The sequence below is a fragment of the Chelonia mydas genome, chromosome 8 (assembly GCF_015237465.2).
Source record: "Chelonia mydas isolate rCheMyd1 chromosome 8, rCheMyd1.pri.v2, whole genome shotgun sequence".
Lineage (NCBI taxonomy): Eukaryota > Metazoa > Chordata > Testudines > Cheloniidae > Chelonia > Chelonia mydas.
In genome coordinates, this window is record NC_057854.1 from 6000924 (window position 1) to 6014896 (window position 13973).

The window sequence follows — 13973 nt, forward strand, 5'->3', positions numbered from 1 at the left end:
CCCATAATAAAGAACAGAGTAAGTGTACATGATCCTAAAAAGGTCATTTACATTTCAACAATAAAGATATCCACAACCACAGTTTTCTAGTCACAATGGGAGTTGTTACAAAATCACGTAACTTTTCAGTCAGCTGGATAAAGCAAACATTCAGCCAACCACCAACGTGCTTTATAATATTAGACATCTCTATCTACTGCCACAGCAGAGGTTGCTTCAGTTTCCAAAGAACCTTTTGTCGTTATCTTCAACAAAGGCAGTGATGGGAGGAATGGAGGGGAAACTCACCCCTCCACAAGAATTCCAACATACTCCACTTGATAAAGCAAATCTAGACTTTTTTTATTTTTTTAACAATTTGCCAAGACTGGAATGAGAGATAAATAGAAGGCACAACAATTTTGCTTTTTTTTTTTCTTTTTTTTCCTTTTTTCTTTTTTTACAAATACAAACTAAAACATGAAAAAAAAACTCCCTATTTCAATAAAAAATTTCACAAGTTCAGGAAAAATGTTTTAAGAGTCAAGTTCTAGACATTTAAAACCTATCCCACAATCCAAAATTTGTAAGTGGTAAAACAGTAGTTAGAATTCCTTTTCGTGATCATGTATCAAAAGAAAAAAGATTCTATGGATACCCTTTATTCCACTTTACAGCGCCACAGAGAGAAGAGCGAATGTCAATTTTCCAAGTGGCAACATGGCCAGACCAGAGGATGTGCACGTGACCCTCAAGGGACAAACAATAGTTTCTCCTGCCTTGAAATGCTTGCCAAGCGCTAGGTTTTCCGACAGGCTCTTGAACACATGCAGGTGAAAGATTATTCCACTGTCTGAAACGCACCCAATTTCAGTAGAGAGAGGGAAAAAACAAAAAGAAAAAAAACCAACCACACATTCCTTTAGGAAAGACCACTGGTACAAAAAAAAAAAAAAAAAAAAAATCCAGTCCGTAAGTTTGCAGTGAGCAAGGAACTTCAGTTCTTTTCTTTTTAAAATCCACTTTTCCTAAAATATTGTTCCACAAAGCTGGAATCTGGGACAAGGACTAGGGGGGGAAAAAAAAAAAAAAATCACAAAACCATAACAACAAACGAAAAGGGGCCAAAATAGTATCAAACGTAGCAGTCTATAACAGGCTAGGGCCACATTCCAAGATACCCAAGGCTGAAATTCACAAATCTGCAGGAACAAGGGTTTGTGCCACCACGCCAACATCCTTGATGCATTCACTGACGTTGCCCGACGCCCCTTCCAGCTCCAAATCCTGGTTTCTGAGACATGCCTCCACGTGGAGGCCCTCGAATCCCACCCCCCAGCCCTCCCCGAGTGCCTCCAGGTCCACGTGGTCTGTTGTCTCTGCGGTCACCCTCTCTGGCAGCTCGTGTTTTCTTCTCCTCCACGTTCAAACGCACCTCCCCCCTGAACATGATGGGCTGCAAGAGAAAGAAAAGAGATTTACCAGCATTAACACTGCAGCTGTAACTTTCCAACAAAGCCTTTCACCTGGGTAAATTTATGCTGTTCCCTTCAATGGGATTAGTATTAGGAACAGGAGCAAGACAAGAAAGAAGGAAATAAAGCTCATGACAGCTACCTATTTACAGGTTGAAAAAAACAAAACACACTATCTCAATTGTGTACTCAGCCACACATTTTTGGGGGTGGCAGGAGAAGGCTGGGGGGGGGGGGGGTGACTGTTCAAACAATTGGAAGGATGGATCAACTTGTGACTTCTCAGGCAGTTGAACACTTTACATGCTCCACCTTTCCTGGCAAGTGGTTAGATAAGATGAGCTTGTTTCACTGACACACTTTAATACAATGAAAAAATCATTAAGATCACTGCTACAGTGTTCCAGTTGACTTTTCTTCTGATTTGAAGCAGCTCAGAGGCCCATACTGCACCCTCCATGCATTCTGGTGAAATCCTTCACTTTCAATATAGCAGCATTTTGTATTGCTGTGATGAGGAGTTACTGAGGGCTTGTCTATATGGCAGCAAGAGACACACATAGTGTACACAGCCACACTCTGGGACGTTCAGTGTGCTGCAGCAGTGTCCACATGGTGAGTTAGCACACAGTGCGCTGTAGATTCGCTGCCTGGCTTGCCACGCAGTAACTCGCTGTGTAGACAAACCTTGAGTTGGCAAATTTCACTGAAGGAGAGAAGAGGCCAATCAGAACACATGGCCCGTTAGCATAAGTAGTAAATAAGCTACTGCCACATAAGGCTGAGGAATTAAGTCTAAGAAAAAAAGCTAAGAAATTCAAGAGTGAAGGTTCCTTCATACATATATCAATTATACCTCATTAGAGACCATGAGTTATTCTGGATGCTGTAATATATAAAGAAGGGCTTGAAAATTCCTCTTAGCTGAAAAGCTTTCTGCTTGTCACTGGCAAGATTCCCACTTGATGATCAGTTCTCACGGAGCTGCCCGAGCCAATACCCTGGCATGAGGGGTACCAACACCCTTCCTAACAACCAGGTATGGGAATAGGGTTTAAGTATCTCTCTGTCACTTTGCCCCTAGACTCCACTGGCAGGGGCTCCCTTTCACACGAACTGCTAGCAAGCAGGTTTAGCTCTCTGGTTGATAAAGATTACTAGTAATCTTTAAATTCCAATATGCAGTATTTGTAATGTAGCAGAGATAGTATTGTTGCAAGAACCGGTATAGAATTAAAGGAAACGTGCTTGTGTCCAGCATACTGTGCATGATCGTTGGAGAAGATCAATACAGATAACTAAAGTTAAATTACAGATGAAAATAAGGGTTCTGAATTATTAGAAGTAAAAGATATTTGAACTGTTCAGCTGTGGGTTAAATATACACATAAAGCCCAACTACTATCTTATATTATCAAGAAGGAGAGCATCACAGTTAATTATACTTTAAGTCTGACACAAACATTCCCTAGAGCCTGCAGATTTGAGACTTGCAGGAAAAGAGCACAAAATGACATAAACAGATATAATACAGAAAGGGCCAAGGACTGGCCACTCTTCTCCAAAAGCCTGTAAGTGTGGGGTCACACCGAAGGGGTGAGGGACGAAGAGAAGTGCCCGACTGCTGCGAACTCTCTAACGGCTGGCTGTACAGGCGCAGATGTGCGTGGGTACAAAGTGTTTAGATCTACCACATACACAGCAATCTCCATGGGGTCACTAGCTATAACCTTTTACATTCATAGTGGCTGTGGCCAGGCTGAGAGCAGGTGACTCTGCACCCAGCCTGTTTAGGATGTAAATTCCTTCTTCAAAGCAAACACAAACATGGTTCCCCCCACTTTTTCAACGCTTCTTTATTTGGGCTCTGTTTTCTCCATGGCAGTTTTCTCTCTCTTTTGGTTTGCTTTAGGGATGTAATATCCATTTTAAAAGTTAACTGTTTAAACTATTAAAATTATGTCATTTAAATGGTTAACCGACTAAAGGGAGAGGAACTGCTCCCGAAGCGGGCAGCTGGCAGGGCCTGGGGCGGGCAGGCAGCCAGCAGGGTCCGGGGGCTAACAGTTAGGTTTGGTTAAAGACTAATGCTTACTGGTTAACTGTTTAGGTTTGTAAAATACTAGTTTGCTTCAGCATTAAATTTGGCCAACTGCATGTGTTAATTTCCAAACAGCGTGAACAAGTAAATCACACTTATTCAGAGTGGTTCATTTATGGATGTAAACTGGGGGCAGAGGAAGAAGAGAGGGGCTAAAAGAACATCCCTTCTCCTTAAGGGACAGACAGACATTGCCCACCATTAACAGAGAGGAACGGATTCAAAAACTTTACTTTGCAGAATCAAATCTCCGCTGGTCCAAACACCGCCACCTTACCCTATTGCTAAGGATCTTCTGAACTGGTTCAGGATCATCAAATACCACAAACCCAAAGTTAGGGAGCTTCCCACCACTGTTGATGCGGAGTTCCACAACGTTCCCATAATCTGCAAGAGAGGAGGCAAGTTCTTTGGTCACACATTAGAATGTTCTGCAGAAACAGACATGTGCTTATGGTTGCAGCCCCAAAACCCTGTGGTGAACAAAGCAAAGTCAGCAACTTACTTTGGAAGAAGTCCTTCAGTTCAGTTTTATCCACATCATGAGGAAGGTTTCCAACAAATAGCTGGTGACTGTCTGGGTACCTAACAATCCGTCTTGTTTCCATGTCACCCTGCTCACCTTCACGAACTTAAAAACAAACAAACATACTTGCTTAAAGCCAAACAGCATGCATAATACCTGAACAGTCCTAATCATCAGAGTAACTGGCAAGCAATAAGATTCAGTCTCAAGTTCTAGTGGAATTTCAATAATTTTCACAACAGCCATGCATTAGAAACTCACACTGATGAGCAAACCTAAAAACAAAAAAAACCCATCTAAATACTACAAACTTTTTTATATTTGTGAAAGTTCATTTCTAAAACAGAGGTTCAGGTCCAGATCATCTAAAACATCAACAGCAGCAGAAGTGACTTAGAATATCTATCATTAAGAACTGAAAAAACAACACTAATCAGCACATCGTATATTGAGTGCTTCATATGCTCCTTAGGCAATTAAAAGGAGATAGAAACGGGAAAAAAAGTGAAGTACTTATGCTCTTCTAGTTTTTCTTACTTGGTCTAGGCCCTCTTTGTGGTGGGATGCTTGTTCGCTGCTCCCTCACCCTCTGATCCCTCTGAGGCCTTTGTGGTGGAGTCTGGGATTCAGGCTTGGATTCAGGACGGGGCTGCAGAAATGAACAAGCAATAAGTGATATGTAAAAACAGGCAAGGCTAGTAGCAAAGTTCATTTTTCAGAGCTTACTATCAAATTTTAGATTATACTGAGATAATTTCCAATTTGCAAAAGATTAGCAGTTCTTTTCATCAGTGGCAACAGATTGCATTTCAGCTCAAGTTATACTTGTAACCTCAAAATGAAATGCTGTTCTGTTTTTACTGTGTAGTGCTAGACTTTTAATAGTTATCCCTCACTCAATAAAATGTACCCTGGTGCTACATAATGTTGGAAAGGCAGATGAAGTGTATCTTGCCTAATCATGGCTGAAAGATTTTAGTACCTCTAACTTGGCAAGTTTGCCCAAGCTCTGTGGAACTGCCCTCACTAGATTTTTGCGTATGTTTTTCAAGGCAGATACACTCAATACACACTGTGAACACATTTGGTCCATATTGATGAAGGTTTTCTTCCCAGCTACAAAGGGTTACAAATGTGATTTTTGTTTAAAAGGTTATTTACAAAACCCCTAACAATTCCAAAACCCCATGAAGAATCCTAAAATCCATGCTATAAGCAGGGAATTTCTACTGCATATTTTCACCCAGGTCCCCAAGTATTCTGTGATTAGTGCAGTATTCCTACTTGCGAGGCTGGTACTTTCACAACATGAGGTGGTATTCCCAATACTGGAACAGCTCCACTGGGTGGGAGGTTCTTGCTGGTTACAGACGCCCACGAAAATGTCTAAAGGAATGAACAGTGTTACTAAGTTACTCAAGGCCTGCAGTTCTACTTCTAGCAAGAGGCCCAGACCCTGAGCTGTGCCTCTCAGGAGTGGCAGCTGAGGTGGTGGTAACAGCTTTAAAGACACCTTTGAGCCTTCTGAGTTCTGGATCCAGCCCTCAGCCGTTTCCCCACAGCTGCCTATGAACCATCCCAACTCAGAAAACCAGAGTGCAGAGCATTAGAGCCACACACGGTCTCCTTCCTAGGGCTACTATACTAGACCTGTGGCACCCATGGATCCCCCTCCCCTGCTACAATGGGGGAATCAAGCTGTTTCTAACCCCTGAACACTGCATAAATAGGCAGGGATGCAGCACAGAACTGGGGCTATTGTTAGACTCATCACTGCAGGGGTTACACCCTAATCATATTTGGAAAGATGCCTTCACAGCCATAAGTTGGCTGGGCAGAGTCTGACTTCAAAAAGAAAAAAAAATTTAGTGCCTATCGATGCTTATTAAATTTTCCCAAATGTGCAAAATGCATTTTAAGATTCCTTGTACCCAATTAAATGTTCCCAGTTGTGGGAAATTACGAGGGGAAGACGCTTATTTAACGATAGTAGACGTTGAGATTCAAAGAGTTCAAGCTTAATAACCGTTAACACACAATATCACATGTCAAAACACAAAAGTAATTATGCTGAAATCAAACTCTAGTAAGTTCTCAAGCAGTATTTTTCTTACTTTGCCTAAATTTCGATTATTAACAACCAATAAAAACATAATTCTTCCAAGCCTCACCATAAGCATTCAATTTATTGGAAAAAAAAAAAAAAAAAAAAGTCAAGAACAAATTCAAGCCAGTTTCTGGAGCAAACTGAACAGGTACAAAATAGAGGGCCTTGATAATGTGTCCTCCTATTGAGATACCAGCAACCAGCTAACTGACCCATTGTTTTTCTGTGGAGAAGCTCAATTTGAGGTGAAAAGGATAATTCAGGAGCAGGAGAGAAAAGTCATATGCAAAAGAATTTGGATACCTCTCATCCAGCTACCCCCATCTTGCCAGAGCAAAGATGTTGGTGTGTTATACATAAGGAAGAGGAGGAAAAAAAAAAAAAAAAAGATGAACATATTGATTAAACAATACAGCGAAAGTCACTCATTTCATTACCCTGGAATCCTCTTGCACCACAGGAGCAGGGTCTGCAGGGACTGGAGAAGGACTCTTTTCCACCGTTTCCTCAGGAACAGTTTCCTCCAATACCGGCTCAGATTTTTCTTCCTGCACTTCTGGTTCTGGCTCCGGTTCAGGCTCTGGTTCAGGCTCAGGTTCTGGTTCCACTACTGGCTCCTCCAGCTGTTCCTCCAAGTCATTGCTATAGAAAAACATCATGAATGGGAACAATCTCGCTTTTCAATTTGGATAAAGAACCGTACTGAAGGCATGCTTATAACCCAGGTATGCAAAGTACAATGCAAAGTACTGCGGCATAGCAAAATTCACTTAAATAGGCATATACTTCTGGGGGACGTGAGTTACAGGTTATTCTGTAGAACGTCAGTCTCAGCCTCACAGCTAATAGTGTATCATTTAACAATGTTGATGCTACAGCTCCTGCAGCAGAAGCCCAACTTCTAGAGATAAAACATGTTCATTCCTGACTTCTCTTCACATCTGACTCCAGACCTGGTCCTTAAAGAGATCACAACGCACAAGGTTTGACTTCCCCATAGTAAAAGTATAGTCTTTTTACCTGACAGACTGCTCGTAGTAAGCACCGGGATCATCAACAGTCTCAGGGGTCTGCTGTCTTTCCTCAGGTTCCTCCACCTCCTCCTCAGATTCTAGAGTGGGTTAGGGAAGGAGGAGAACTCAAGTTACACCCATCACACTGTCCAAGCTCAACAAAGGGATTCTTTCATAAATACATATATGTTTTGGGAAGTTTTATTTGAATATCACTGCAGGAAGGAGGACTGTGACAGCAACTGCAGTATCTGTATTCCACCAGCCCATGCTGAAGTACCAGCAGTAGAGAAGGGACAAGGGGAAAAAAAAAACCACAGGAGACACAATTTGAATTTACTGCAAATATGCCTTCTCGTAACAGAAGAATCTCCTCTAGTCTGAGGATTGAGAGTTGCTTACTATGCCCACTAATGCCACAAAAGCTACCACCACTAGAATTCTCCAGGCTCCTGGTACTTACTTACCCTCTGGAGGCTCAGTGTCCGAATCACCAAAAACCTCATCTTGGTAGCGGAAGATGTCGTTATGGACATAAAACTTATTTGCAACAGAACCCTGGAGGCAAGCAGGAATAAGAAGTTGGTTCCATTATATTCAGTCCCAGAGCAAAACATTACATGATTATGAAGAGTTTACAGCCACAGTGAAAGATCCTGGTCACAGTTCTGCCCCTCCTGTGACACTCTGGCAGTGCAGAAGTAGCAACTGCCCAACAGAGGGAACCTCTGGGTGGCACAAAACCAGCAAAGTTGCTTCCACACTCAGCCCCCAAGCAAAAGGGACATTCTTAGGCAGGCCATGAGGGGAGAATATTAGCATGTGCTGCACTCCAAAGAATCACCACACTAGGTGATGCAACTTAAAGCAAATTTGTAGTTGAGGCTGTCCTAAGCTAGGATAGGACTGGTTTGGCCTCCAGTCAAGCAGAGGATCAAGGGAGTGGAGAGGTTGCTTTGTACCACTTTTTACCCTCCATTCCATGTACTGCACTAAGCAGTTTGGCCAAACCTAGGGATCTGGGCCACAGCGATTGGCAACTATTTCCTATTCTATGAGGAAAAACCTATAAACTCATCTCCAATATGGAAAATTCAAGTACTAGGTTCATATTTGCTTTGACATACATATAATTTTTAAAAATAAAGGTTTGACACGCCTGTCAAAATGGAAATACTATTGCAATCATAAAAGCCATTCTACCATAATAGCAAGCATACACCTGTAGGCAACAGAGAGGACTATGACATAACCCATAAAACTCAGCAGAAAGCAATGAGACACTGTACAGCTTTTCAAATGATTCCTGAAGCAGAAAGGAAAAATGCTATTCAGTCCAAACAAACACCTATACCTTGCTTCATTATGGCTGACAGGATCAATAAGGCCAAATTAAAGCCAAACAAAAGGCTAGCAACTGCATCTAGCTGTGGATTTGAGAAAGTTTTTTGGAGGCCAGCTTGAGAACAACAGATCACAATTACAAAACAGACTTATGGGCTTGGAGCTGCTCTACAATAATTCATGAATACTGTCGGTTCATCTGGTAAATTGGAACGTTTACTGTGGTAATATAGAAGGAAAACAAGCAGGAAGGAAACAGAATGGCTCAAGATAAGACACCTGATGATAAACACACTGGGGCATTAAAGAGACAATTCTAGGATGCAAAAAGCCTGGGAATCAAAGTCAAAGACTATGGAAGTTTAAAAGGGGACTCAAAAGCAATGTTCCCTCTAATTTTTCCCATGCATGTGAGGAATGAATTTTATTATGTGCACCAATATGGAGGTGATGTGTGGCGGGGTTAGGGCTGAGGGGTTCAGGCAGAGGCTTGGGGTGTAAGGAGATGAGGGCTCTGGCTGGGAGTGCGGGCTCTGGGATGGGGGTCAAGGATGAGGGGTTTGAGGTGCAGGCTGCCCTGGGGCTGGACGGGAGGCGGCCACCTCTCCCCAGCCGCGGCAGCTCTGGGGCTGGAGGGGGAGAAGAGCTGCCTCTCCCCGGCTGTGGCAGCTCTAGGGCTGGGGGCCATGGGAGAGGTGCCTCTCCCCGCTGCCACACAGCTTAGAGAAAGTTAGTTCAAAAGGGGCAGGCAGTTGTTCAGGGAAAGCAAACCTAACCCAGGACCGGCTGGGATGTCTGAAGAAGATAGGCCCGCCTTCACTACCATGAGGATGATAAGTGTATAGTAATAGACATGTATATACCAACTATTTTGCTGCACCTTGTCCGTGTTATTTTCTACTTCTAAGACACAACTGAGTTTTATTTCAAATAGAAAAGGGTCAGAAGTTCATTCCACTTTATAAAAGTAGTTAGCACTTGGTAATCTATCTGTATCCTGATAGCACACCATAGCTCGTGTGTCTGTGACTGTACTTCAGAGAAGAAAGGGTGATCAAATACAAAACAGCCAGCTCTTTATGAATACCAAGAGACTGATGAGTAATCTAAATGAAATACCTGAAAGCATCTTGACTTTATGGATAGGTCTAGTGTCATATTGCCTATGTAAGCATTAGAGAATTTATTAATATGCTCAGATGTTGCATAGCAGTAGTTTCCCTAATGGTGCTGTATTTAAGAAGTAGTATTTGAAGCATGTCAAATATAAAAAGTGTAATAGATCACAAACACAAAAGCAGGATTTTAGGTCAAACTAAGTCCATTTAGGAAAGGCTGGAGACATGGAGATTAGGAGCTACCCTCAACTATACAGCCTCTAGAATGCAGAAGCAAAAGCATGTCCTCAACCTAGCAAGGTACTTGTAAATAAGACGGGTGGGCTGCAATAATGCTCATCATGGACCTCTCTTTCCATGCGTTAATCAAGACTCAGGGAAGAGAACAATTTGTTATGAACTACCAAAGTTGAAAAAAAGACTGGGAGCTACAGCTTCCAAAATGTAAATTGGAAATTGCCAAGTTAAAAATGTCACTCAATTACCATCTCTCTTTCTTCACTCCCACTTTCAACTGTCACATGATTTTGAAAACTGCTATTTTGAAAACAACTGCAGCAAGAAGTCAATACTTTATAGTATCAGAAAGCTTGGAATGCAAGTCTTCAAATGTTGGAGAGCATTGTTCTCCAACACTAGATGTCTGAGGTATCAGCTGCAAGATACAACTGTTAAGTGGACATCAGCAATATTTTGAGAATACCTACCTAAGCAACATTTTAATGATACTTATTAGGCACAACTCAAAATGTTACATCCCCTCCAGATACTGTTCCATGTTAGCATAAACAAATTAAAGAAATGTAACTTCTTAAAGCATTTGCAGCACACCATGGCTGGGCTCTTGTGCAAGAAACACTTTCTAATTGGAATCCTCAGATTCCAGCGTGGAGCTGAATAGCTGCAGCTATTTTCAGGTCAGCACTAGCCCACGATTGAAGTACAATAAAGCGTACCTCAGGTGCAAGTACAAATGTCTGCATGAACCTGCGCACTGGCTGCATGTTATTGGAGAGTTCTCCCATCACCTGGACTACAACACCATCATTAAGAGTAGCATGGGCATCCACATGACGGATCTTTGTGTGGCAGTCCTTAAAGTTCAGTGACAGCACCTTCTTGTGGATGTCCTGCAAAAGGCAAAGAAGAATCAGTTACCCATTTTCTAAGTTAATTCAGTTTATCAGAAAGACTTCTATAGTGCAGATTGGCGGGTATAGAGAATATCAAGTTCAGGGTGAGGCTTGCAGTCTAGGGTTGCCCTCAAAGCCCTACAGAGCATAGTCCCAAAAGCCACTCCCCCTTGGTGTAGTTCTTTATATTTAAACTTTCCTTAATACCTTCAGCCTTCACTGTTTTAATCTCTCTAGGTCAGTCTGCTGTTTGGCTTTTTTCCCCCTCCCTCTCCAATTTTGGTGCCACTTGCAAATTTGATCACAAAATGAACTCACATCAAGGCAGCACCCAGACAAACAAAAAAACCCAGGCAATCATGCCATGTGCTTTTTCTTCTGAGTTGAGACAAGAGTCAAAGAGGACACTTGGAGTTCGTGTTAATTTGCAGAAGATATCACTGCTTGAATACCATTAAATGCTTCACCACTGCAACAGCATAGCCCAGGGCACTCAGCTCTAACGTGGTGTTCTTATCAGTATTTAATATTCATCTCCAAATTTCATAGCTGTCGACAGTTTTCGAAACATGTGACAAGTTTGCCTATCAAGCACAAAAGGATGACAAATTACTGCAAATTAATTCTCAAGTCCCAGAGTAGGTTTGTCCAAGATGTTCACATTGCACCAACTACGAACACCCCAGAGAGCATGGACACACATATGCTCCGTATCTAATAGATAGATAAGATGGATCTGCTTGAAACACTAAACAAGCCAGAAGACCTTAGATCAGAAAAAAATCTAATTGTAACTATTTAATTCCCTGCAAAAGTATTTCACTCAGTTTTACAAAAGCTTACAGATTGCCCATAGACGGCATCAGCTGGTTTTCCATTGGAATCCAAGCCACCATGGACATAGGAAGAATTCTTTCCATAAAACCTGTAAAAAAGGGAATTTATACATTAAGCCTTGCTGTATTAAAAGTCGAATCATATTACTGGTCTTCAGAAGACAGTATTTTACTATTAAAATACTATATTTGAACTAAGTCTTAGTAATAGCACATGGTCAAGATTGCTCAGTCCAAAATTTCACTGCATGCAAATCCAAAAATTCCTATTTGCAAGTATTTGTTCTCCAAAACCAAAATTCTTCAGTTGTCCGACTGCAAGGTGCAGAGTTCAGCACAGAAGTTAATACTCTCACTGAACAGGCCATCAAGTTTTCTGCTCTTTTAAAAGAATTTGAGGGTGTCTGACCTGAAGTCACCTGGTCAATTCCAGGTTCTCTGAATAGGTTTTAGGAAGACAGTATCTTGGGGGGGGGTCGGGGAATTGGTATCTTGAAATCCTTTGCAAAATGAAACTTCCATTTTATACATACTAAAATGTTTCCACTAGAGCGATTTATTTTAATTTTGACAAGCACCACAGCTCATCTTTAATTTTTAATTTTCCTTCTAAAGTTAGCAACCTAGTATGCAGGAACAACATCACAAGAGTGAGAATGCAGCGATTTACAGACAGAATAGTGTCATCTGTAACAGATCAGAGTGCGGGGGGGGGGGGGGAGAACCCCCCACAAAAAGAGTCCTGTTTCAGTCGAAAGTACCTTGACACTTCCCATTCAAAGTGCTGCTCAGTGGAATCGGTGCCACAAAATACATTCACACTACAAATAAACTTTGCCTGTCGTTCTCTTTGTACAGTTTGCCAAGGCTATTTTTGAGAAATACGAGTAATACTTCCTAGACACTTGTATGTCCTTCACTTAACTGAATGGATTGTCAAGCCATCTATCAATTTCTGTAGAAATTCAGCTTTTTAAAAGAGTTCTTAACACTGGTAATTGCAAAATAAACCTATTCTGCACACTTGTGAACAATTTTAAATCATCTTCACCCAATACCTGGTGACATTTATACATGAAGAGGGGTTTCAGGATTGTAGGAGTTCTTAGCTTATCTAGTGTGGCAAAGCATAACCCTAAGCAAGCATACGTCTCCCAATGAATGATATAGTTATCATCAGGGTGCACCTATTTAAGTCAGCAAGCAGGAAACCCTAATTTAAATCATTGATTTTAACTGTATTTAGCATTTGCTCTTCTTTTCCTAAAGAGAGGTTAATTTTCACTGATTGGTGTAACCATTAAAACATGTTGATTTCCAATCAAATATACTTGGCGTTTACACTTCATGTGTCTTTTTGCTAACAAAAAGAAGGTTATGGGGTGACTATCACAGTTTATAACTAACTACATTAGAAACAAAAATGTGATTGATAGGCTCTTCAATTTAGCACACAAAGGTGTAAAAAGATCCAAGGGCTGCAGAGTAAAGCTAGACACATTCAGACAAGAAATAAAGCACAGATTTTTATCAGTAAGGGTAATTAGCTACTCGAACAATTTACCAAAGATTGTGGTGGATTCCCCATTACTGGTAATTATCTAGATGGGATGTTTGTCTAAAAGATATGCTCTAGTTCAAACAGGACTTAATTCAGGAAAATTCTAGGACAGGTGTTATGCAGGAGGTCAAACTAGATGATCACACAGCAGACTCTTCTGGCTTTATAATCTAGGAATATCCAGGATGATAAGCAATATAATTGCTTAAATAAATGTGAATAGATATACTATAACATACATTAATTCAGATTCTTAATTTTTACTTTAGGTTAGAAACTGATGAATGATGCATTTCTTATTTACTAGATAATGATTTCCCTGAGCATGCGTCAAGCTGCACTTGGATGGAAATTGGAGTTCAGTTAAAAGTGTACAAAATTCAAAAGGGCCAGGCTTTATCTTGAATGAACTAGTCCAAATGAAAATATTCTCTCTGTACCTGTTAGCTAACCTGAAACCCAAAGTCATCAAGACAAAAAACTTTTCTGCCCAACAGAAATCAGAAGTAGACATTTTTCTAAATGTAAATACCAGCATTCATTTCATTGTAAAGACTGAAAATATGGATACTTAATGCAGCACGTGACATTGTGAGTTATAAAGCTTGAGTTGATCTCAAAAGTAGAGATGTTTTTCCTCTGATTCTCATACAATTTAAAATTTCAGAACGCTTTAATTACTTACACTTTTGGAGCAGCTCAAGGATATAATGTACCTTTGAAAAATTATTTTAAATAATTAAATTAAGTTTAGGCCTTAAAATAGGTTGCCATAAATTT

At 40.9% G+C, this 13973-nt stretch overlaps 1 protein-coding gene across 3 annotated transcripts in view; it reads right to left on the reverse strand.

Annotated features, from left to right (window-relative positions):
* Positions 1-321: 321 nt before the first annotated feature.
* The window catches only part of G3BP1 (G3BP stress granule assembly factor 1), a 32749-nt gene continuing 19097 nt past the window's right edge, over positions 322-13973 (reverse strand). For 2 of the 3 annotated variants that reach the window (XM_007071514.4, XM_043521260.1), the window contains exons 3-12: positions 11640-11721; positions 10620-10793; positions 7669-7759; positions 7209-7299; positions 6626-6830; positions 5366-5467; positions 4619-4730; positions 4061-4186; positions 3833-3942; positions 322-1435 (exon numbers count right to left, since the gene is read on the reverse strand). In XM_007071514.4, coding sequence (XP_007071576.1) covers positions 1229-1435; positions 3833-3942; positions 4061-4186; positions 4619-4730; positions 5366-5467; positions 6626-6830; positions 7209-7299; positions 7669-7759; positions 10620-10793; positions 11640-11721 — 1300 coding nt within the window. In that variant the 3' untranslated portion in view covers positions 322-1228. Of the gene's footprint in view, positions 1436-3832; positions 3964-4060; positions 4187-4618; positions 4731-5365; positions 5468-6625; positions 6831-7208; positions 7300-7668; positions 7760-10619; positions 10794-11639; positions 11722-13973 lie in introns of all 3 variants that reach the window. The other variant, XM_007071513.4, reaches the window with a different exon arrangement.